We start from the raw sequence: 26,466 nt of genomic DNA, 5'->3' as shown, positions 1-26,466 counted from the left end.
TTTCTTGGGAGATTTTCAACTTTTTGCATATTTCTTGAGTTTTTTTTGGCAAAATCTCAGGAACAAATTAAAAAATCAAATAAATTCTTAAAAAATCTAAAAAAATAAAAAAACAAATAAAATAAACTAACTAAATTTTACATGAAAAAAATATAAAATCTATTTTCAATCTCATTAACCATATCTAAAAACTATCAAGCATCAAATAAGTATCATGCATGTACATCAAATGTACTTTCATTCAAATAAGTATCAAGCATCAACTAAATCATCATACATTAATTAAGTATCAAGTATCAAAAACAAAAGCAAAATGATCATAAGTTCATGAAAAAACAAACATCATAATAATTCAAGTTTATACAAAAAAATTATTCACTTGCTACTAACTAAGAAATCAAAAGTGTCTTCATCAATTCCTTGGTTGTCAATGCTTTCATCCTCCTCTTATATTTCATCTTCTTCATTATTTTCTTCAATTGAGTCATATGCAAATACATCAATGTTGTCATATACAATGGGCTGAGAATCTTTTGCTTCTTTTCTAATTGAAGTCGTTTTGCATGTGCATGTTTATGCGCACATAAACTAAATCAGTAAGAGTTGTTGGCTCAAGACGATTTCTCTTTTTGGTATGCACTGCTTTAAATACACTCCAATTTCTTTCACATGCAGATGCACTGCATGGTTGACTAAGTATTTTAATTGCTATATTCTGCAAAATAGAAACATTTGCTCTACTCGTTTCCCACCATATCCTTGATGAAAACAAAAGCAAGTAATAAAAATTTGATAATATAATTTAAAATCAAAATCAAAATTGAAACTTATGTGGATGTGCAGTACGGAGAAAAGATATTGTAATCTCATTAAAGATCTTTGGATCTTTTGAATAACAATAAGTCAATTCTGAAGCAAGCTCATCCTTTTTATCTTCCTTATCCATCATATTTTTCATCATTTTCTTCAATTCTTCCATGATTTCGTTGTTCATCTTCGCAAGATCATTATAAAAAAGTTGTAGATTTAAATACTCAGCAATAACATATAAGTCACTTCTCAAGTTGATCTCTCATCTACGATCAATAATGTCCCATATTCATAGATTATCTACTCGACATTTTATAAAAACTTTTTATTTCTTCTTTAACACGATTTATACCTTCATACAGGTAACCTATGGTAGAATCATCCCCATCAACCATCCTCAAAAGTTTTATAAGTAGTTATGTTGTTGCAATTATTTCTCTTCTAATTTTCCCCAAACTCCTTTCCTTTTATAATATTAGTCACATCTTTGCCTTCTCCTCCTTTCTTAACCTTTTCTAAATTTCTCCATTCAGAAGAAGCAACCAAAAACCTCAACTTATCTTCCATTTTCAATATAGATTACAAACATAAAAAAATAGTAGCAAAATGAGTAACTCCAGGCCTTTGTATATCTCTATTATTTGTATAATTTCTCATAAGTTACAAAATTGATTGTAATTTATATATGAAGCTTTTAATCCTTTTTGCATCTAATAATGTATAAGAGAAAATAGGTAATCTATCACAATCTTCAAGCATTAAATCAATATAGTGTGCAATACAAGATAATGTAAAAATATAAGGGTATCTTTTCTCTACTGCAACCCTTGTTTTCAAGTAATTTGAGCCATTATCTGCTACAAATTGAACTACTTTATCTGATCCAATTTCTTCAATTGTAGTTGATATATACTCCTCAATATATTCACAAGTTTTTTGCCCTTTAGTATATTTAGATTTCAAAATTATTGTGCCTTTAGGGCATGAAGCCAAAATATTTATGTATGAACGATTTTTCTTATTTGTCCATATATCAGACATTAAAGTGCATCTTGATATCGACCATAACTTTTTGACCTCATCAATAAATGTTAAACTTATCCTTTTAGGTTTTGAAGTAATTTTGTTCTAATTATTTCACTAGTTAGAGAGGTATAACCAAGTCCACAATTTGCAATGGCATTAATCATCTCCTTAAATGCATCATCTCTAGCTAACCTAAAAGGTAAATTGTTCATGACAATACATTTTACTACGCATATATCTGCATGTTCCTTCTTTTTCTTCTTTATGAAAGCACTTAGAGTATTTCGTTGATCCATACCTATACTTAGAGAAGTAGAAGAAATTCCTATAGAAGTAAAATCTGAGCCGCTTCTAGTAGAAGACAAATAAGTTATGATTTTTTATTTTTTCCCTGATGGCTTGGACTCTAATTCTTGAATTGAAGCTAATGCTAGATGTTTCACATCTGATGTTACACGCTCACATGCAACAACATCCTTATTTGGTATGCTTGTAAGATGATACTTAAATCTTGTTATTTCTCCATTAAAATATACCTTACAATAGTTGCAAAGTAATCGACCATATGATTATAGTGTAACATAATTCTATAATACATCTTTAGGTCTCCCCATATTTTTTCCTACATAGAACACATCAAAACAGATCAAATATTTAGCAAAATATATCAAAACAGAACATTTTGCATATTTTAATCAATAGAATAAGAAAAAATCATGAATACACAAAAACAAGAAACGTGAAAACTTAAAACAAGGATGGCAACAGATAGCATATGGATCTTATGGAGTATCATAACCTAATTACTAAGTGGCATAAGATCTCTTCCTTGGCATAAGATGTGATTTGATAATCCTAATATGAGAACCTAATGGAATTCTTTGTTTTGAATTAGTTGGGAAAACTTGACGGGCTTTTTGTGCCTTTTGATTGTGAGATTTGAACTGTGCATATTGTCACGGAATAGTAAATCTAGATCTGCCAACAGTTGATAATTTTCTTAGGCTATTACTAGATTTTGAAGAATTGGTTAAGCAGTTAAGGGCTTTTGTCAATTCTGGTTAGGCATTTTTTCTTGTCATGTTTCTATTGAACAAAATTAGAATATCTAGAGGGTCTATATATTGCTCAAAATTCAAAAAATGTTTAATATCTTGTAGTTTGAACTTATGCTATCCTTATTGTATTGGCATTAGCAGGTCTTGAAAATTCGTGAGGTTCTCAATTTAGATTTGTGAACATCCATCTCATTGATGTGTATTTGTTGTTGGATGTGTGGAATCTAATTTAGAACTTTAGAATTGGAGACATTTGCAACTCTCAAATTTGCTTGAATGGGATCCTTGAAAACTTTGGATTGAGATCCACAATGAAATCAAATGCCTAATTGTTATGTGTTCTTCTGCTTCCTTTTTAGGGGATTGGGAATGCAGGGGTATGGTCCGTTTGTTTAGTCAACACAACTCCACATGCTAGAACCTTTCAATTCTTCCTTTTTTTTTAGCCAATCTAGTCATTACTTTTAGTGTTCAACTAACAATTCTTTGTTGCTTACAAATACTTTGCTTCTGTTTCTTATGTTTTTGTGTTTAGACTTTCATAGATTGACTTTCTGCATGTTATCTTACAAAACTGATGTTCACATTTAGCCCTTGTTTTATGTGTTTTTTGTCATTACACTGAAATGGCTAAAAACCTTTTGAACTTGAGAGAACTTTCTGGCTCCTCTTGCTCCACAACAATGTAATCATATGAAGGTTTTCCTTTAGTGGATTTAAAAATGCTTCCACCAGTAGTACAAGTAGAGCAATATAACCAACACACAAGCTTTTTTCTCAACAATATTTTATTTTTGTGATCATAGTATATTTAGATAGTTTTTGTCATGTCAGAATTTCTAGAAATTTCACAAGAGAAGAACATAGCAATTGTAGGAATTCTTAATTCAAACAACAAGTACTTGAGCTATGCTAGTGAAGGGGCTCCCTTCTGGTTTAACCTTGACATATATCTTAGTCCCCCAAAAGAAGAAGACACAAGAGAAAAACATAGCAATTGTAGGAATTCCAAGACCTAAGGCTCAGCTCACACTCACTTGAATGTATACAATAATAGTCAAGTTGACCATCATCATGGTTGTGAAAGTGAAGTAGTACCAATTGAAGAAGTTGTTGATGCCTCTTCTCCCACTCTCAGTGTGAGAATTGAACTGTTCTGCACCAAAGGCTAGGTTGCATGGTCTGATCCCACCATCCCACCATCCCCTATGATTAGAAAAGCTAGCCCACCTAGAAAAAATGCTAGCTGAGATGAACTAAGCCCAGTGCACTCTAATCTGTTTAGGCTTGCACAATGTAGTGGATGCAGTTTTGGTATTGCAGCAGTAAGGATCATAAGAAGCATTCCCTGTTTATTCAAACATAAACGTGTTATTTTGCTTCAAATCGTAGTACTGTCATCAAAAAATGATAGAATCCATTATCTTAAATTTTCATGCTTTTCAACTGCTCGGCATGATGTGAAAATTATGTTCGTTGAATTCCATGTTTGCATTGGTCACAGGTGGGATGAACAATCATAGCTGAGAATCCAAAAGTTGCGATTAGTTTTGTGTCCAACTTTCGCAGGATTTAGGGGAGAAGCATTTTCAAGTGAGAATCACAATCATAGCTTGTACTTTCTCATATTTCACTAAACGAAAGTGTTGTGATTGTGATTTTCCACCAAGGGAAGTGAGAAAATTCAAGAATCACAGGGCATTGTGAAATTGTAAGCAGAGAGATGGGAGAACCAAGAAAACGAGGCTATCTGGCCAAAAGAATGCAATAACCAACAAGAAAGAAACAAAAAAAAGGAGAAATCAGTCAAGTCCACTTCGAAGCGCAAACGAGGTGAAACAAGGAACACCCAGATCATAAAAAACTCAAACAATGAGAGAGAGGGAGAGATGAACTGGCTGCAGTCGCCGATTGCAGCCGTTGGTTGAAGTCATCGGTTGTCGCCCCTTGCAGCAGAGTATGCATTTTTGTGTTTTTTGCAAACTTAGGGTTTTAACTTTTAACAGTTTTGAAACTTGAAAGAACCGTGTAAAAAAAATGGATGACAAACATATCATGATAATATCGCAAGATTTAGTAAATCTCACGATATTATCATGAGAAAATGTCATAAAAAAATTCTTGCGAGATTTTATAAATCTCACGAGATTAAGCCGTTTAAAACATTCAGAGTAATTCTCACATTTTTTTGTGAGAATTTCATAAATATCGCGATATTTGTCACTATGCCGCCTACCCCACCGGGGAGTATAGTCAGCTTTGACCTTGCATCAGGGGATGCCACCCATGGGTTTCAAACTTGTGATGTTCGGTCAACTTGGTGACATTCTCCCCAACCAGATGAGTGAAGCCCTTGTGGGTTGGATGTCAGATTCTTGTTGTCAAGGATCAAAGATGTTTGATTTAAAGAGAAAAAAAAGGAGGGGAGGCGGTGGTCATTTCTCATATCAGAGGATTTGAGATCCTTGGTTCTTAGATCCGAGGGATATACCATTTATTGATGGTTGAAGCCGAAATGGGCTTGCCAATACCACCCCCAGTGCAAGAGGGGATACATGGATCACTTAAGTGTCTGCTTATATGTAAACCCCCTCTGACATTTTTGTCGGAGGGGATGAGCGTTAAAAAAAAGAAGAGAGAGAGAGAGAGAGAGAGTTCCCCATTTGGAGGAACCGCCTCTTCGGTAGACCAAAGGGGGTGAGGATAATTCTCACCCCCTACAATCCACGGGAGGGGTGTGGCTTATCCTCACGCAGCCCCTCCACCTTGCATCAAGCAAACGGCAGAGGGATCGAGGAAGCAGAAGAGAAAAAAAAAGTGAGGGTTTACTGAAATCTGACCATCGACGATGAGGTAAAACTTCTCTTCTTCTTCTTCTTCTTCTTCTTCTTCTTCTTCTTCTTCTTCTTCTTCTTCTTCTTCTTCTTCTTCTTCTTCTTCTTTTTCTTCGTTTCTCATTTCGCTCTCGGCAAAAAGAGGGCCGGCAACCATGGCTACCGGCGAGCTCCTGTTAAATGAAAAAAAATAGAGGGATTGCATGGGAGAGAGAGAGTGGGCCGGCCGGCCCCCTCTGCAACGGAAAGGAAGGGGGAGGGTCAGCTCAGAGGTCGCCGCCTACCTTTGCAATGAAGAAGACAGAAGGGGCAGAGCCCCTTCTGCATCTTTTTTTTTATATAAAAGGTTAGGTCGGTTTGGGTGAGACCCAGGCCGAACTGGGTTGGTCTGGGCATGACCCAGACCGAACCTACTAATCTAGGTCACGCCAGACCGAGCCAGTTAAAAAAAAAATTGGTGAGACCGAGTCGGTCTGGGTCATGCCTAGACCGAGTCGGTCTGGGTTGTGCCCAGACCGAACCAGGGTCGGGTCGGACCGAGTTAGAAAAAAAAATCAAACCGGTTATGTCCAAACTGGTTTCGGTTGAGTCGGTTCAGACTGAACCAGTCTGAATCGAACCAGTTTGGATCAAACTAGGTCAAACCAAACCGGATTGGATCAAACCAGATCAGACCGAACTGGTTTGGTCTGACAAAATCTCAGATCCATTTGGATTTGATCTGGACCAGACCAAACCTGGATCCAGTCAATCTGAATAGATCCAAATAGAACTGGATCCAAAGAGATTTGAGTTTGGATCCAGACCGAGTGTTCTGGATCCAGAATAAATCTGGATCTAGTTCAGATCAATTATGGATCCATATCAGATTGATCAGATCAGTTCTAGATCCAGAACAGAATTGGATCTGATCGGATCAGTTTTAGATCCATATCAGCATTGGGTTTGGATCTAGTCAGACAGTTTTGGATCTAGATAAGTTATGGATCTAGATAAGTTATGGATCTAGATCCAATCAGGCAGCTTTGGATCCAGATCTATTTTGGACCTGAATCGGATTGGGATTATTTTTGAATTTTAAGAATAAATCTGAAATGACCAAAATACCTTTATGGGTACTCAAGATCTATTTGGTAAAATGGACATAACTTTGAACTCTGAACTCGGAATTGAGTGAGGTTTGGTGCGTTGGACTCGTATCGTAGAGGAAAATCTATTGGTTCATTAGTTTTAGTCAAATCATTGATATAGAAATCAAGGTTTCATGAGTCAATTTAGGAGGGGTATTTTAGTAATTTTATTATAATATAAGAAGTTATGTGAATTAATATGAATATATTTTTGTAATGATCAGATCATACGATTAGAGCATTTTAAGACGTGATTGTGACTAGAGCACATGATTCACATTTGAGGTAAGAGATATTATAAGTAATTTTAGATATGAATAAACTTTTTTTATGTTGCATGTGATTGTAATATCAAGAATTAGCATGATAACTTTTGAGTGAGAACATGATATGCATTGAATGACCATGCATGATATTCTGAGATGATTAAATATACATATGAGTTGTGATATATATGTTAATTGTGGTATGTCATGCATATTAGAAATATATTATGTTTATGATAGCAAGTCATGTGATTGATAATAACATGCATTGTGATGAGATTGTGTTTAAATTAGAGTCTAATTTATTCTATTCATGTTGTATGCATGGATATATTGAGATTAGCATGCATAACCCCTTAAATCTCGAAAGTGGTGACCAGTAGTAAGGGCTACCTGATTGACGGTCAGAGTGCAGCCACCATAGAGAGTGGGCCGTCAGTGATTTAACGATATGGAGCTCTACATCATTGCATGCTTAGTATGAGATAAGTGTGAGTCTTAATGTCATCATGAAATTAAAGAATGAGATCTATTGTGGTGAGTTCATGATATCACTCATGAGAAATCAAGTAAATTACGAGTTTGAGAATGTGGTTCAATGTATTAAACTTAGCTTATGACTTAGGGTTACACTCACATGGTGTTTGGGGACTCTAGAGGGTCATGGATAATTAAAAATCATCATGGTTAGGATGTAGCATGAATCATACTGAGATTGAGCCTGACCGCCCGGCTAGCTACTGGTGGGGTCTCTTTTTGTTTCACTACAGTGCCTGGTGGTTCGGGTACCACTGGGAGTGTATGGTTCATTGTCTTGCTAATATGTAGAATTGAAGTGTTCTACACGGGTTGCTACACCCATACACGACTATGACCGGTATAGCTGACCTAGGATTAGTTTGGTATGACAGAATATTTAAGAGAGAGAATGGGGGGTAATTAAAACATACAAACTTGTGTGGTATGTTGAAAACTAAACTCAAACTAGGACTTGAAGCTCACTACAGTTGTAAGTTTAAATATTTATTTACTTATAATTATTTCTTACTGGGTTGTAGACTCACCCTCTTGTTTAATTATAACTGCAGGTTTCAAGCACACTAGTACAGGCAGGACTTTATTGACTTCTTCTTCGGTAGAGTATTTGGTAGTTTGTACTTTCATGTCATTGAACAATAATGTATTTGTTATTTTCTTTTGTTATGAATGTTGAACATTGTGAAAGAAAGTGACTTATTGAATGATAATGAAAAAAAAATTTAGCCATGTTTCTCTGTGTGAACTTTGTACTCTTTCCCTCTGGGAAGTAATACCAACCAAACTCAGACTCCTGAGGTCTCAGATCGAGGTGTTATATTATATGACGCAGGTCAATCACAAAGCACCATTCTGAGTGGGGCATGCATTCTGTTTTTGTGGGGGCATAAAATGGTGTCATGTGATTTGTCTGTCACATAGGAAGACACTTAAGTGATTCCTAGATTTCTCCCACTGCCAATGCACCTTTCTGGAATGGAGCTCCTAATACACCCTCATGCCATAGTTATGGTTGTCTAACCAGAAGCGGAGCTATAAATCCAAGTTAGGGTGGATATATATATATATATATATATATATATATATATATATATATATATAGAGAGAGAGAGAGAGAGAGAGAGAGAGAGAGAAGGTGGGTGGGTTGGGGCGGGGGAGGGAAGGAAGGACACAACATTTGGGTCAAGGTAGGCACTACCCACCGTGACTCAAGCCCTCTTATTGGAGATTTCTAGGTTAAGGCCCTGGCCAGTTTGTAGCTCTTCCCTTTTGTCGAACATATTAAGCATATATCAATGGCTTGAGTAGCAAAGCTGCACCATGGGACCATTTACTACATCCAATCTCAGACAAATGGCTCACTTTCATATGAAAATGGGTCATATTCCCATGGTGGGTGAAACTATTGCCTCTCTTGTGGGCACCATGTTTTCATAATTTATAGGGTCCCATGGGAAAATGATCCTGCCGGGCTCAGTGAGTTGTCCGCATTTTTTCAGAAAGTGTCTTTCATACAAAAGACACTCAAGTCTTGAGTTCATACACCGCCAATGTTATCCTTACCAAACATTTTGCATTTTTTTTCAGAAAGTTATCATATTGTACGGGTAATTTGACACATTGTCTTAAAGACCCTATAACTTTCGATATTTTTCCCATGTCCAAAATCATAAATATTTGGATTTAAAAAAACTTTTTTATCCTTCGTATATGCAAACTTTTCATATATATATATATATATATATATATATATATATATATGAATTTTTTCTCAAATATATGACTATTTTTTATAGAACAATCTTTGTTTTCATACATGTATCTCTCTGATTATATATCAAAAACTTATATTTTTATTGTCATGGGAAAGCTGAGACATAAGCTTATAACTTTTATTTTTTGAGACAAAACCAAAAACTCCTCTAAGGTTCTCATTTTTTAGTTTCAAAATCATAATAAAAACATGCTTTGCACCCTCTAGGGTTGTGCATTTTTTTTATATTCTATGTTATTTTCTGGACACCTTCACCAAAAATCTGAAAAAATGAAAGAGATAGATTGGGACACTAGCTTTCGATTGCAACCAAGATCACCTTAATCTGATGAGCGGTTTGAGAGAAATGTCATCTGAAAGATAGACTATTTTTCTTAAATATGCAAACAATGAACATGGGCGAGGATGACGAAGCCCACATAAAATATAGGCGAACTTGAGGAAGTCCGCATAAAATATATGTGGACTTCCTCATTTTATTCAAGTTTAGGCGAACTTCATGATCATTTACAATGTTTGGGCATTAACTTAATCAGCAGATGCTGTTTGTGCTTGCGTAGTGTGGAATCTAGCCATCATTTATTTATCTCATGCCCTATTTCTGCTGCTATATGGAAGTTAATTATAACAAAGTTACGAAGGAAGCATGATCATTTACAATGTTTGGGCATTAACTAAATCAAATTGAATCAGCTAATTCTAATCGAATCAGCACCTCACAACTTTTACTGAAATCAACCTGAATTGGTTATCTTTTTCTTTTTTTTATATGTTATAATAATTATGATATTTATTGCCATTAATTTTTTAAGTAATATATCAATATTGAGAATTTGATTGAACCAATAAATCATCATTTACTTCATTTATTTATTTTCTTTTTCCTAGATATTTTTTCAGAATCTATTCATTTTTGGATTTTTATGATTTTTTGTAAAAAACAGTTTCAAAATAAAACTGATTAAAAATGATCCAAATCAACTATTTGGTTCAAAAGCCGATTTTGACAACAATGGAAAAGGCCAAGAGAAGAAACAACACAAACATAAACAAGTCTCAAGTTCAAGAAGAAACACTTATTTATTTTATATGTAATTTCCTTCAAATTATAAAATTGGTAATTACTTCATGTATGAACACAATATAAACGTTATTAATATAACCCATCCTGTGTTGGGTCATTTGCATCATGTGCCTCTTGGCTTCTGTTTGAGCTTATTCTTGGTCTATTGTCATGTAGCTTAAAGTTAAATTTGAGATGTATAATAAAAAAAAGCCAACCAAGAACTATAATCTAGTCTTACACATCACCCTGAGATTCAAGTGTTCCTTTAAATGGACTAGTTTGCAAAAAAAATTTAGGGATTTTGTTGATCTTAAACTGAGATTGAGTTTGAGAATCCCTAGTATGATTAAGTCGGAGCATAAAGATCCATACTATGATAAAGGGTGCAGCTAGGACCGCCATTGAGCCTCGTTCATTTGTCTGGAGCACCACATGGCTCAAACAAGTGAGGCATGGCTACCTTCCTATACTTTTTGCTCTCTCTCTCTCTCTCTCTCTCTCTCTCATGACCAATTTCTTTTGTTATTATTCAATGAATATTGAAGTAATTTTTAAACTGTGGACAGGGTATCTCTTGTCTTATGAAAGCATACTGCCATTGACTAAAGGATAAATCAGTTCATGCATGAAACTCTAGCGTAGATTTCATCAAATGGCCCATTTAGTTCTGGCTTAGCAGACACAAGTTCATGTTCATACCAATCAATACAATCAACTAGTTGGAAGCCAAAAATCTAATTTAGCCCAACATGCCTCAGGATGTCTCATTGATTTCTTAACTGCCTAGGGACCACTGGCAGTCCCATACTAAGACAAAATCACAAAGGCGAATAAGTAATAATCCTGCAAAGTGCCATGTCCATCATGGCATTATGACTCATTTGGCTGTCCTTGATTGAGTTCAAGTTTTGTATTGAAAAACTAAGATGTATGAAGGTCATCATTTACACGTTGGCATGGGGTACACAAAATTCACTTCGCCACCCTTTTAAATACACCATGCCTGCTGTAAATCCCAGCTTTACAGGCCACTAGTGTCATTACCAAACGGGGCTCCGCTTGTCTGGCAGGAGCAGGTAGGGAACCTTACCTTGTGTTGGGACGTTGCAAGTTAATCCCAATGGTATAGTTGTATAACTGGTGTGGGTCTGTCTGACCCCAGCTTTCTCTGTGGGAAAAAAAAAAAGTCACTAGTGTCCTGAACACTTTTGGCTCACCCTACAGGCTACCTCAGTGTTGGAATCCTAAACTACTGGTAAAAGTAACAGAGCTCACATGGCCAAAAGTTCTTAAATTAAGATGGCTATGGGATTGCAAGTACCAAGATGGTATTGGGTTTCCAATACTTAGATTTCATATAATGATGACAATGGCTACACTAGAACATTATCAATGGCGATCTGTTTTCATTAAAGATTGAGAATCTTAAAGAACAAATTTGCAGGGACTCGGCGACAACTTGATTCATGTCCAGTATGAAGGGAATCTGGTTCGGCTGACCTAAAGGTCATTCCAATTAAGTAATAAAAAATTGGTTACCATGACAATGTAGCATATCCAAATTGGTCAAGACTTAGATCAGTGGTGACGTAGACCATTGTATTTCCAATGACACATGACTGATCTGGAAGATTTACTGAAAACAAGTATTTGTACATTCTAAAATATCATCTTTGGATAACACCTACCTTAAGATCATGGTGCAAGAAAAACTAGTGACGTTCATTCTAACAATTAGATTTTTGCCACATGACGAACAACTAGCTGTTCACATGTAACTACCCTCTGAATTGAGACACCATTTATCGTCTATAGTAGTGATTTTAATAGACCTGCCAGCCAAGCGGTGAATTTGTATGTCATTACTCTTCAAAAATCCGAATAACATAATTACAAACAACAACGTTGAAAATTTTCCACATTTTCATTGCTATTACAACAAGAAAACTACAAGCATTGTATCACTACAGCAAAAGACATATAGACAAGGACAGACCACGAAGATGCCTTTTATCTTGTTGAAATGAAACTGAAAGATGCAAGGAAAACGAGGAAAAACGGCCTTTGACAGCATGCAGTAAAAACCTTTTTCAATGAACTGATGGAGGGTTCTGGTTCAATTTATTCAAAATTTCAAATCCATGCACATGTGGAACTCCACCATATATATATTGGCAGTCATTAGGAGTCATTGCTTGTGTTCCAGTCTCAGCTGGTGCTAGTCAGCCTATCCAGCAACTCACAGACGTGCCTCATCGAAGGCCTCCTCTCTGGATTGCTCTGAAGACATGCCAGTGCAATCTTAAGCACACCAATCATTTCCACTTCCATTTCCAATTCGTGCAGCAGTACAGTGTCCAAGACATCTGAAAACGGTTTCTTCTCATCGATGCACGACTGAACCCATCTCACTAGATCCATGTCCAATGTAGCCATCAACACTTCTGGTGATCTTCCAGTAATCAACTCCAACAAAATTACCCCATATGAGTAAATATCCCATTTTTGTGAGGGCTTTAAAAGCTTGGGAGCTTCAGGGGCTTGATATAAAGAACCGAGACTAACAATTAGATTGGATGATGCATCAGAAGATTGTTGTTGTATGTTCTCAGTTGCAATCCTGTTAGATTGCAATCGTGGTGATCCACCTGCTATGTTTACCAGCCGTCTCAAGCCAAAATCTGATATGTATGGCTCCATGTTCAGTCCCAAGAGTATATTTGTAGGCTTTAGATCACCGTGAACATACTTCTTAGGGCTGTACTCATGCAAGTAAGCCAATCCCTTTGCTATTCCCTTTGCAATTCCAACTCTCATTTCCCACAACAGTGGTGCCCCATTCTTCCCTGCAATTACAGCCAAAATAAACTGAGCGCTCGCCAACAAACAAGAACAATATAATTGGAAAATTCAGCAAATCTTCTGAATTAGAATTATTTGTAGGCCTTAGCTACATGGCATCAAGGTGGGAGAAGGAAATTCCAGTTTATTACCTAAAACAAGGACAAGATTAAGTCACAACTAACTTTTAGCAACAAAAAACGGTTACTCATTGCAAGAAAAGCAGTTACATAGACATCATAATTTAGTATGAATTTTCATGGTTACTTGGATGAGAAAAAAACAATGGATGCAGAAAAGAGAAAGCATTGCTTATCATTATCCACCAACTATGTGAATGGAATGTTAGACACTTACCATGAATTGCAGAAGCCATATCTCCATTGGGTATGTAGTCATAGATAAGAAGTTTTTCATCGACACACCAGTAATATGCTCGGAGAGAAACAATGTTTGGATGCCGGATTTTCCCAATTGCTACGACCTCAGTCTGAAACTCTTTAAATCTTTGAGATCCACCTTCACCCAATCTTCTCACAGCTAAGGTGAGCCCATCTTCAAGCACAACTTTGTAGACTATCCCAATCTCACTCTTGCCTAGCACAAATGCTGTTGCTCTCAGCAGCTCATCCAAATTGAAGTTCACATGTATGTCCAATGGCACCAAGTCCTGCTGCTCAAAGATCTCAGAGTGCGTCTCAGATTCATCCTTCCTAAAGCACAAGCATTCCTTCTTGCCCTTGTGACCCTTTTGGAAGTCTGAAAGCTCACCCTTCCCGTGGCAAGAAACAAGCCTCCAGTAACAAAATAAAAACACCAATCCGATCAAAAAAATCCCAATAGCATCACTCAGCACGATTGCTGCTACGATTCCTTTGCTCAAACCCTTGTGCGCGCTGCTGGAGTTAACCATGTCTGAGAATGTAGAAGGTGGGTAGCCACTCGGTAGTGAAGAAACAGGGGAAGTCCCAGAGCATGGATTCCTCAATGGAGGACCACAGAGGCCAGGATTACCAACAAATGCAGTTGGTCCTCTATTATCCAGAGCTCCATTCTGGGGTATCGGGCCACTGAGATTGTTGTATGTAAGATCAATATAGACCTTCTCAGGAAGGTTTCCTAAAGATGATGGAATCGATCCGGAGAACAGATTATGCGAGAGGTCTACAGTCCCCTGAAGGCCAGACAAGTTTCCAATCCCACTAGGAATAGAACCCTCAAATTTGTTGTAAGAAAGATCAAGCTTTTCCAAATCCCTGAAGCTACCACCAAACCCATCAAGAAGAACACCACTAAAGTTGTTCTTCCCAAGTATCAAAGACTTCAATCTAGTACATTGCATCAAAGAAGAGGGAAGAGAACCATTCAGTAAATTCTCTGATAAATCTAAGTTCTGAAGGTACCTTAGCTCTCCAACCTCTGCAGGAAGAGGTCCAGATAAGGAATTTCCGTACAAAATCAAGCTTTGAAGGCCCACAAAATGAAATAATTCTGGGGGTAGCCTTCCATACAGCTTGTTATTTCTTAGATTGATGTGTCTTAGGTAGCCTAGAGAACCCAGAATGGATGGCAAAGAGCCCATTAGCTGCTTTTTGGGTAAGCTAAGAGAGACCACTCTGTCTTGTCTGCATGTCACACCATTCCATGAACATGGTATCTCTTGGGATGGATCCCAATCGCTAGTAGCATTTTGTGGGTCATCCCTAATGGAGTTTTTGAGTGCCAAAAGAGCCAACCCTTCTTCATTCAAGCAAGAAACAGAGCCACTGTAGCTCAATAAGAGCACCACCAAGACAAACATACTCACCATGTCTCAAAGCTCCCACCTTCCAATCTTCAGACCGTTCAAAACCCTTGATAATAAAAATCCAGCTTGTGGAAAATAGAAGAACAAGAACAAGAAGGCCTTCACCTTTGTTGCTTACTGAGACAGAAATATATGGGCTCCCAATTCCTTGGAGTTCAAACCCTTCCAGTGAAAATTCCAACCACTAAAGTTGAAATTTTGAGACCATTTTTGCATTCTACAGAGAGAGAGAGAGAGAGAGAGAGTTCTGGCTTACCTTCTGCTAGAAAACGAGTGGTTACTGTTCAAGAGATTACACTCCAGACCTTGAGATTTGCTAATGGCAGAGAGAGAGAGAGAGAGAGAGAGAGCTCTGGGATGACAGAAGTAGCCGTTTGCCAGATTCTGAAAGAACCCCACCGAGGGGAAAAAACAAGCAACCTTTTCTCTTATTCCAAATTTGATTAATTAATTTCCTCACCTACCTTTAATCTATTTGTTTAAAGAAAAAGTGTGGACAACGGGTGACAAAGGCTGCTTTTAGTTTACAGCTGATAAAATAAAGCCCTAATAATCATAATTAACCACAACCATTTTCCACCCCTTGAAAGTTTACAAAACCTGGTTTTCCCACTTCCCAAAACCACCATGCAAAGGTCCATCTGCCACACTACAACAGCAGCATTGACTATGTACGTCTACAAGAAACTACGGAATATGAAAACGAAGGTCTCAACGATCAACCTTTTTATTGACTGGCAAATAGCCGAGCAGAGCTGCCCTAGTTGCTGTATGAGTTGGCTAACAATTTGGTCACTGGTGGGTACAAGTTGATGTGGAATCTTTTCTGTTTACACATGGGGCGCGATTTTTGCTCGAGTCCTCCTCTATTTTGTTACAATATTTTTACGACTGTTCGCTGTAGATTTCATTGTATTTTTCTTGTCTCAAATATTGCAATAGTAACATGTTCATTTCATCGAAAATGATATGGTAGCTGCGTATCTTTTGTTTTCTCTCTGAAATTTGGACAATGGTGACGATGATGAGGAAACGGGGCTGCTCTCACTCCAAGATTTGGACAATGGTGACGATGATGAGGCAATTGGGGCAGCCCTCTCTCCCTTATTAAGGACCAAGATTTCCCTTTATAAGTTCAATTGACTTAATTCAGGACCAAGAGTGTTTTTGAAATTGTAACACCTTGATTTGAGACTTCAAGAATTTGAGTTCAGTTGATATTACTTCTTAAAGTAATAGTTTAAAGTTCACATAGAAAAACATGGTAAAAAAAAATTTCTTTATTCTTATTTCAATAAATTACTTTCTTTATAATGTTTATCATTCATAACAAAAGCAAATAATAGATACATTATTTTTCAATGACATGAAAGATAAATACTATCAATGTTCTGCCAAAGAATAAGAAGAAGTTGATCAAGCTCTATATGTTCTAGTGTACCTGAAACCTACAGTTGTAATTAAACATTAGAGATGAATCTACAACCTAGTAAAAAATCATTATAAGCAAATAAATACTTAAACTTACAATTATAGTGGGCTCTAAGCCTCTAGTCTTAGTTTAGTTTTCGATATACCACACAAGTTTGTATATTTTAATTACTCCCATCAACTTTCTCAAATACTCTCTCACAACAACTATCACTAAGTCGGCTATACCGGTCATAACCGTCTATGGGCGTAGCAACCCACATAAAACACCACAATTCTACAATGTTGGTCAGACAATAAATCATACACTCTCAGTAGTCTTCAGATCACCAAGCAATGCAGTGAAACCATCACGAGGACCCCACCGGTAACTAGCCGGAAGGTCAGGCTCTCAATCTTGCTATGGTTTATGCTACATCCTAACCATAATAGTTATCAATCATCTATGGTCATCCAGAGTCCCAAACCTTGTGTGAGCGTAACCCTAAGTCATATCTAAGTTCAACACATTGAATCGCATTCTCACACTCGTAATTCAGTCGTTCTCTCACGAGTAATGTCGTAAATTGATCACGACGGATCTTACTCTTTAATCTTATGATGACATTAAGACTCACATTATATCTCATTAAGCACACAATAATGTAGTGTCTCTACATTGTTAAATCACTGACGACCCACTCACCGTAGTGGCTGCACTCTGACCGTGAACCAGGTAGCCCTCCAATCTAAACATAAACTTATCACAATACATATTATTAATAATCACAGAGACATGCTATCACAAATATAATCTCTTTCTAACATGCATGACATACCATAACTAACATGTATATCACAGCTAACATAGTATATAAAATCAATTCATAATGTCAAGTATAAAAATTTTATGCATGTTATGGTCTCACTAAAAAATTATTATGCTAATCATATTAATTTACAATAACATGCAATATAAAAATATTTATTTACTTCTAAAATTGCTCAGAATATCTCTTACCTCAAGTGCGAATATTGCTTTTTACAACAATCGAGTCTCAAGGTGCTCTAACAGTAGGATCTGGTCATTACACAAATATATTCACATTAATGCACATAACTTCTTATAAAATTATCAAAATATCCTTCCTGAATTCACTCATAAATCCTTAAATTTTGTGTCACTAATTTGATTAAAACCAATGAACAAGTAGACTCCCCTTTACGATACGAGTCCAACACACCAAACCTCACTCAATTTTGAGTTCAAGTGCAAAGTTATATTCATTTTTTCGAAATGGATCTCGAGTACCCAAAATGGAATTTTGGTCATTTTAGATTTTGATACAATTCTAGAATTACCCGATCTAGATCCATCTATATTTGGATCCAATACAGGTCAACTGGATCTAGATCCATTACTCATCCAGATCCTGAACTGTCTGACTGGATCTAGAACAGTCTGACTGGATCCACACAGTCTAACTAGATCTAGACCATGTTTTCATATGGATCCAGAACCGATCCAATCATATCTAGATTAAACTAGATCCGAACTAAGAACTCAGATCTAGTAAGACCGAACTGATTCAGTTTGACTCGATTGATCCAAACAGGTTCGACTCAGACCCGATTTGGTCTGAACCAATTCCCCATGAACTGGTTTGGTATGAACCAAGTTGGTCTGAATCAGTTCAGTTCAGACCGGTTCGATCTAAACTGACCCATATAAATTGGTTTGGCTAGACTCGGTTTGGGACTGAACTGGTTCGGCTTGAACCAGTTCAACAAACACATTTTTTTTCATACTGATCCGACCTCGAGTTCGATCTAGGTCGCACCCAGATCGATCTGGTTCGGTTTGGTTCGCACCCAGACTGACCCTCGGTTTCATCATATTTTTTTTTTGAATGCAGACTCGGTCTGGGCGCGACCCAGACCGACCCTCAGTCTGCCCTAAAAAGTTGAAAGGGGCAAAACCCCTTTCGTTTACAGAGAGGAGGCGACCACCGACTGGCCCTCTCCTCTGTACCCAACAAGGTACGAGTCGGCAGCCGGCGCCGATCGACCCTCCCTGTGAAAGAGAGATCGGCCACCGGCGTCGGCCAGTCGGTCGACCCTGTCTCTTTTTCTCGCATCTTCTTTGATGATTTTTTTTTTCGTTTCACAGGAACTTGTCGGCAGCCATGTCTGTCGGACTTCTTTTTCCGAAAAAAGGAAGGAGAAACGAAGAAGAAGGAAAGGGTAAAATCCCTTACCTCGTCATCGATCGAAAAAATCGATAAGCCCAAAAAAATTTCTTCTTTTGTTGTTCCCTCTCCTCCTCCGTCGCTCGCTTGATGCGAGAAGGAGGCCTGAGTGAAGGCTATAAATAGCCCTCACGCAGGGTGAGGATAACCCGCACCCTCCCGCGGATTGTGGGGGGTGAGGTTTATCCTCACCCCCTTTCTTAAATGTGGTTTCCCCAAAAGGAAAACCGTCGTCTTTTTTTCACTGTTTATCCCTTTCGACTGTTCCGTCAGAGGGGGTTTTACAGAAATATAAGCTTTAAAAGTAAGCCATTAAAGTAATAATTGAAATGTTGGGTGCATGTTTGTAAATAGCTAGGCAACCTTTTATAGATTATTCAAAATTCTGTCTCTCATATTAGGGATGGGATGGCAGGGGACTGGGGTGGGGGACAAGGTCTCCACCTAGGCCTCGTCTGAAAATCCTACCCTCCATGTCGACCTTTATCCCTGTTTCATATCTTCTATTCTTGGTCAGGCAAGGAGGGGTCATGTTTTCCTTCGATCCATTGTCATATATAAAGAAGGATTGAGAACATGGCAGGGCGAAGATCGAAGACGGGGCAGGATGGGGAGAAGCGTAAGTCCATCCCTGCCTCCATCCCCGCACAGGTTTTGATTTTAACCTCCATCCTTGTTTCATGTCCCCCATCCCAGAGCGAGGTGGGGCTCCATTTCCTCAAGTCCACTGCCATCCCTATCTCCTATCCACTAGTAGGGCAAACCAATATTATCAGTATCGGTGCCTATCGTCTAGAAAATTGATATGTTGTCAGCCTTAATCGGCTATTTTCAATAAATAAAAAAAAAATTAATATTGTTTTAATACTTTTAACATGTGTCATATTACGATTGATAAATAATAACGTTTATTTATTTTTAGGCTGATACCGAACGATTCATTTATGGGTATCGGTCGATAGAGCTGAATTGGTGGCCAAACGATTCAGGGCCTATGCCAATACTGACAACATTGGGGGCAAACCCTCTCTTTTATTGTGGCGAGCAGACCCAAGCTCAAGCTCATGGCGATCTCAAGTTAAATGAGCCGACCCATTTTAAAAGTTAAAATAATAGAACTTGAAGTCTAGACCCACTAGGCCAAGCTCCAATTGCCTTATCTACAAAATAAACATGTTGTTTTCAAGTTGTAAGCAATAATACTTATTATTGCTGACACACCAAATATTTCAACCATCTACATTCTATGACGTACGATAAATGTGAAATATATTTATTATTAGTTAACTAGCTTATATGAACTGAGCTAATTAGCCCAACACTTGTCGTTCATGTTAGGCTTGCCTAGCCTATTTCATGAATTTGAAAGATTTTTTATAGGCAAACCATAAATGGCTCGCCTCTTTCCCTAGCCCTACCTACAAGGGAGTACACCTGAGCTCGGTATCGCAGGAAGAGACGTGCACCAATGGGTTTCAAACCCTTGTGAGCAGACGAAAGGGCATGGGGTTCTTTGTAGTGTTCTCCACAATTTCCCATTTTACTCTGATTTTTAAAGTACTCAAGCATGCTTGAGACTATTTAAGCTTAATCTAAGCTCACAACTTGAACTTAGGCTCATGACATGGATTAAACTCATTCCTCTTGGCCAAGAGCCTACCAACTCGAGTCCTCACTTGCCTATAAAAGTTCTTGGTCATGACTCACAAAACCGCATGGCTAAAACTGGACAACTTGGTCTGAGCCTACCCGAGACAAAGCTGTCGAGCTCAAGATGAGACATGGCTCGGCGCCTCGCTGACTTGTGGTCAACTCTAACCAATCATTGACACTCATTGAACTAAGGAGGAAGGAAAAATTCTTGGCTTCATGTTGAGATCAAATCAAAGCCAGCCATGTTGGTCTCCCTTTTAGTTGACAAATAAGTAAAAGCTGGTTTGGAGATGAGGTTGTTGAGCGCAATCAGAGGAAGCATCACCTTATCATTCAGCCATTGCTAAGTTGACTTGTTCTCCTCCTTTCTTTTATGAGGAAGTATATAAGAGAGTTTTAGGCTCTAGAAAACAAAGCCGTGAATTTCTAGAAAATCCACCACATTTATAATCAAATAAAAAAAAATTTGATGAAGACATGTAAAATTATCTAAAAACTAAAAACTAGAAAATGTGATAATATCACTTTAAAATTGCAATAAAATCATGCTGGTGTTGAAAATAGGCAAGATTTTGAAAAATCTTGATATGATATAGGGATTTTCATGAAACCATGAAAAACTAGTGAAAATATTCAAAGATTTTCAAAATCTTGCAAAGTTTGCATCACTATTAGATACCAAGGCTCCATTTTTTTACCACTAGATTTCAATCATGGTTTGAAGACTTAGCATATTGGTGGGTCCAAGGGCTGGGTCCTATTTGCAACTTGACTAGACTATCAGGTTCTGTGGGGTTATAAGCTAGGTTCAGGTTTTGGATCAGGTCCAAGGTGCTTGAATGGTACTTGGTTCGTGGTGCTACTGGTCGTCATCCATTTGCATGATGAACGGCATCCAAGACCTTGGAGTAGAATCCAATCTTCTTGGATGAGATCACGTGACATTGGGATATGCCGATCATGCTTCACGCAAATATGACAATTCAATACCAATGGGGGCTCCATCTGTTTGGTAGGAGCAGTTGTGCAAGTCACCATGTGATGGGATGTTGCATGCTCCAATCCCACTGTTATGAGTGGATGAATAACTGCCTGGTTCTACAGCCACCACTAGGGCTTGTTTATTGGAAAGGAGGGGGGGCCTTAATCCCCCAATTTGATCATTATATATATTTCGAAATTCTGACCCCATAGATGTGTTCAGCACAATTGATTTAATAGAAATAGACACTTGGATCATGAATTTTGGATGAAAAAAATGCTATTTAGAGCCTTAAAAGTTTATGAAAATTGTATGTTGTTGATTTTTGAAACCTTATAAAAACCTATCCATGCATCGGAATCAAATGTTACAATAAGTAATTCCTATAAAAACAAGCATATATATCGCATCTATGTGGTCAGAATTTCAAAAAAATACTAAAAATTCATGAAAATTCAATAGCATGTTTCATTTATTAGGTTTTGTATTTAGTAGGTTTTCATTTTCCATATATATATATATATATATATATATATATATATATATATATATATATATATATATATATATATATATATATATATATATGTGTGTGTGTGTGTGTGTGTGTGTGTGTGTGTGTGTGTGACAATTAAATGGCATTGTTAACTGTTTTGACCGCCAGGCATGGTCTCCCAGGCATTTAGAACCCAGTAAAAGTTTGTTGAACCATGGGCGCTTGGATCAGTCAAGGCAAGAAGTAGGTTCATTGACTTAGTCCTTCCCAAGGTCATATTTAGGAATAGCTTGAAAAATGACCAAGTTGATGAACTTGCAATGTTTCAATTAATGACTACAAATGTTGGCATCGTCAACTTGGCCATGTGAAGCATGAACTCCCAATATTTCAAGAAACAGTGAAAATGCATCCCAAACGTTGGAATTCATGAACTTGATAATGTTAGGGCTGGGAATCAGCCACTCATGTCCCGGTTTGTAAAGAGCTTGATTGAACTCATAGAATAGGCTTGATAATTAAGTAGAATATGAACCATCCTTGTTTGTCTTGGCTCATATAGGCTTATTAAGTAGTAATCAATATTTTTTTATTTAAATTTACCTTACACAATTGACTTAGAACAAATGCCTGATGTGTTTGGTTTGCAAGAAATAGGTTTTGTGATTATTGTTTGTAGCTTCGAAATAATGAAACAAGCTAGCTCGACCTTGACTCAAGAGGTTTACAGTTCAGATTCTATTACTTGTAACTTTGAAACAATATTAGATTTTCTGCAAACAATTTATGCAGCTCGTGCTCAGCTTGTTTAAGTTCATGTTTGTTATGAGCTCAAGCTTGGTTCAGCTCGATTAAAAAATGAACTGAGCTTGAACACCTCAAGCTCGGCTCTTTCGGCTGATCTACCAACTCTACTTGAGATTATGTTCCATTTGATGCCAAAAGAATCAAAACTCGAGCTCAAGACTTAACATTTGGAGCTCATCATTAGCTGCCTTGTGAATCGGGTTTGTTCTCTCCCAACTCTCTTAGACTAAGAGAGATCCATGATTGGTTTGTGCAGGCCCCCGTAAGTCCACCACCGGAGATGCGAACATTTGATCGCCGTGACCGAGCTCTAAGGGCTCGGTTGTGATCCAGTAAGGTGCTCTAAGACAGCTTCATGTCTTGCAGCCTGGTGGGCTTGGTTCAGCTCTACGAGGCACTATTCTATTCTAAGTTTGGTTATGGGTCACAGAGAGCACTTCATGCAACTTGATTTTGAGATAACATGGGATCATAACAACTACTGTTAACCTGCTGGCAGATGCCCAATTTCCTCCTTTTCCTCAATACACAATGCAGTAGCGACAGAGATGCAAGTTGGTGACTTCTTTTATGGACTGTCTTTGGCTGAAAACGGGGGACCATTGTACGATGATAAAGAGTAGGGTACTGTCGTAATTTAATATATGTCAGCGCAAATAGGATCCTATGTTGATATGAAAATGATAGAGCACATTTAGGGTGTGAATGATGGTGCATTTTGCTCGCCGTCCAAGATGCCTTGCCCATCAAACGCTAAATACTTGGAATGCATGTTGGTGGAATTGTGTTACGTTGGAAAACGATCGGCACCTAACCAATGAATCGACAAAAAATAAAATAAAATAAAATAAAATAAATGAGAATAAGCAAAAAGAAAAAAAAGAAATCAAACCACACGAAGAACAAAGATTTACGTGGTTCAACAAGAATTGTTTATGATCGCATCGAAACCTGCTATTCGTTTATAAGAGATTCGGTATAAAAGTGCATGACCCTCTTTAAATAAAGAAAACCAAAGAGTGTTACAAGGACTCTGGTGTAGTTTGGATATTACAAAGACTCTTTGTAGTTTGACCCTATAAAAAGTGTAAGATAAAATTATAAAACTATCCTTCAAACAAGAATCGACGAAACACTTAAAAAAAAATCAAGCATTGGGTAATACCCCACGATGCCTTCACTTATCTTCCCTTGCATGTCTCATCCTCCCCTCCCCTCTCGGTGAGCCTCCTCATGTGGATCCCTAAATTTTAAAAACAAAAAAGAGAGTTTTATTCAAAAAATGTTTGGATTCAAAAAACCGAATTTGAATATTAAAAATAAGAGACGTGGAGTTTACTCTTCAAGTTGTGTGTCTTCTCTCCTCTACTAAGTAAGGATCAACCGCATCAGAAGCTCGAAATCTTCAACGTCAGGCTTTTAACCTGTGAGTGATCGTACCTCATACGCAGATCCTATAAAGAAATGAGCTTGATGGCTTGGGCCACCACCAAGGCTCGAGACAACATGAAAATCACAAACAAGTATGCAAAACTTAGAAAAAATACACTTATAATACATAGAATAAATGAAATAAATACACAAAGAGGGGACGAATCTCACCTCAGGCTTGGTACACTACAAGGATGAGGGTCAATAGTTGTGACTCTTTTCCAGCAAGAAAAAGTGTTACCACTATTAATAAAGCAATAACAATGAGATTTTTTGCCCTCGCTAATTGATAGGTAGTAGGAGGGACATAAATATTTTATCGTTATTACTTTACTATAGCCATGAATCTCACTGTTATTAGCTTCATCAATAACGACAAGTTGCATATCAGATAAAATGCCTTGCCCCTGCATATATCTCATCGTTAAAGACATATGTATAGCAATGAGATTATTTGGTTGTTAGATATTGTCATTAAAATACTTAAACGGTCAAAACACTACAACAAACCAGCGGATTAAAGACGACCTAAATTCGTCGCTAATCCGACACTAAACAGCTTAGCGACAGATTAGCGTCGAATTAGCGACTGATAGCTTCCATCATGAATTTTTTGACGCTAATAAGTGACGGCATATATCCGTCGCTAAGTAGCGATAGACTGTATATGTCGCCAGTTTCGTCTCTAAATTACGACAGAATAACGAATGACAAAATCTGTCGTAAGGTCGTCGTCACTAAACAGCGACTTCGGTTTGGCGACGGATTTATAGCCGTCGCTAATTCATCGCTATATTTAACGGTAGTATTAAATAGCGACGGACATATCCGTCGCTAATCCGTCGCAAAAAAGAAAAAAAAATAAAAAAAATATTTGAAAATTAAATATCAAGAATAAATTTCTCGTGATACAATTTATATTTCATGTACAATTTATATTTCCTGTGAATAAAAAACAAAGTACACATCAAAATACATATAAAAGGAAAATGAAACAATTAACCGATCAACCATAAAATTCGCAAGTTCTAATTATTTATAATTTCATATTTACATTTTTGAAACAAAAAGAAGGTACAACAAATTCAACACATAAATCTAATCATCGCCAAGATTTTGTGCGTCCTCTTGTTGAGTGTCTCGATCTGTCCCTTCAGCTCCACTACGCTGATTATCGCCAGCAACCAACACGAGAAAAGAAATGTCAGTATTAATAAACAAAATATACTGAAATATAGCCTACTCTATATGTGATTCTATCATGCAAATATGTGTTCTAAGGCAGTAAAAAAACTTTATACATAATTCTATCATGCTCATATGTGTTATAAAGCAGTAAAAAAACTTCATATGTGATTCTATCATGCTCATATGTGTTCTAAGGCAGTAAAAAAATTGTATATGTGATTCTACCATGCTCATATGTGCTCTAAGGCAGTCAAAAAGTTGTATATGTGATTCTACCATTCTCATATGTGTTCTATGGCAGGCAAAAAACTATATATGTGATTTTATCATGCTCATATATATGTATTCTAAGGCAGTAAAAAATTTGTATATGTGATTCTACTATGCTCATATGTGCTCTAAGGCAGTAAAAAAATTGTATATGTGATTCTACCATGCTCATATGTGTTCTAAGGCAGTAAAAAAACTTCATATGTGATTCTATCATGATCATATGAGTTCTAAGGCAGTAAAAAAATTGTATATGTGATTCTACCATGCTCATATGTGCTCTAAGGTAGTCAAGAAGCTGTATATGTGATTCTACCATGTTCATTTGTGTTATAAGGCAGGCAAAAAACTGTATATGTGATTTTATCATGCTCATATATATGTACTCTAAGGCAGTAAAAAAACTTTATATGTGATTCTATTATGCTCATATGTGCTCTAAGGCAGTCAAAAAGTTGTATATGTGATTCTACCATGCTCATATGTGTTCTAAGGGAGGCAAAAAACTGTATATTTGATTTTATCATGCTCATATGTACTCTAAGGCAGTAAAAAAACTGTATATGTGATTCTACTATGCTCATATGTGCTCTAAGGCAGTAAAAAAACTGTATATGTGATTCTATTATGCTTATATGTGTTATAAGATAGTAAACAAACTTTATATGTGATTCTATCATGCTCATATGTGCTCTAAGGGAGTAAAAAAACTTTATATGTGATTCTATCATGCTCATATGTGTTCTAAGGCAGTAAAAAAACTTTATACGTGATTCTATCATACTCATATGTGTTATAAAGCAATAAAAAAACTTCATACGTGATTATATC

The 26,466-nt window shown here is 37.0% G+C and overlaps 1 protein-coding gene across 1 annotated transcript; it reads right to left on the bottom strand.

The window, feature by feature from the left end:
• Positions 1–12,347: 12,347 nt before the first annotated feature.
• Positions 12,348–15,549, bottom strand: LOC149815726 (receptor protein kinase-like protein ZAR1). The gene is made up of 2 exons (XM_089989201.1): positions 13,700–15,549; positions 12,348–13,347 (listed from the first exon to the last, which is right to left on the bottom strand). The coding sequence occupies exons 1-2, from the start codon at positions 15,150–15,152 to the stop codon at positions 12,710–12,712; spliced, it is 2,091 nt and encodes a 696-aa protein (XP_089845327.1). The 5' UTR covers positions 15,153–15,549; the 3' UTR covers positions 12,348–12,709.
• Positions 15,550–26,466: the final 10,917 nt, after the last annotated feature.

This window comes from Nuphar pumila, chromosome 15, assembly GCF_984573655.1.
Source record: "Nuphar pumila chromosome 15, dmNupPumi1.hap1.1, whole genome shotgun sequence".
Taxonomy (NCBI): domain Eukaryota; kingdom Viridiplantae; phylum Streptophyta; class Magnoliopsida; order Nymphaeales; family Nymphaeaceae; genus Nuphar; species Nuphar pumila.
Note: the sequence above shows the minus strand (reverse complement) of the source record. Positions and strands in the feature narration are given on the sequence as shown.

What these genes read in the sequence shown, in the direction of transcription:
- LOC149815726 (XM_089989201.1), bottom strand. Translation starts at nt 15,152, where the DNA reads ATGGTGAGTATGTTTGTCTTGGTGGTGCTCTTATTGAGCTACAGTGGC. An exon ending in TATGGCTTCTGCAATTCATG is followed by an intron (nt 13,348 to 13,699) that starts GTAAGTGTCTAA and finishes CTGTAATTGCAG; the next exon opens with GGAAGAATGGGGCACCACTG.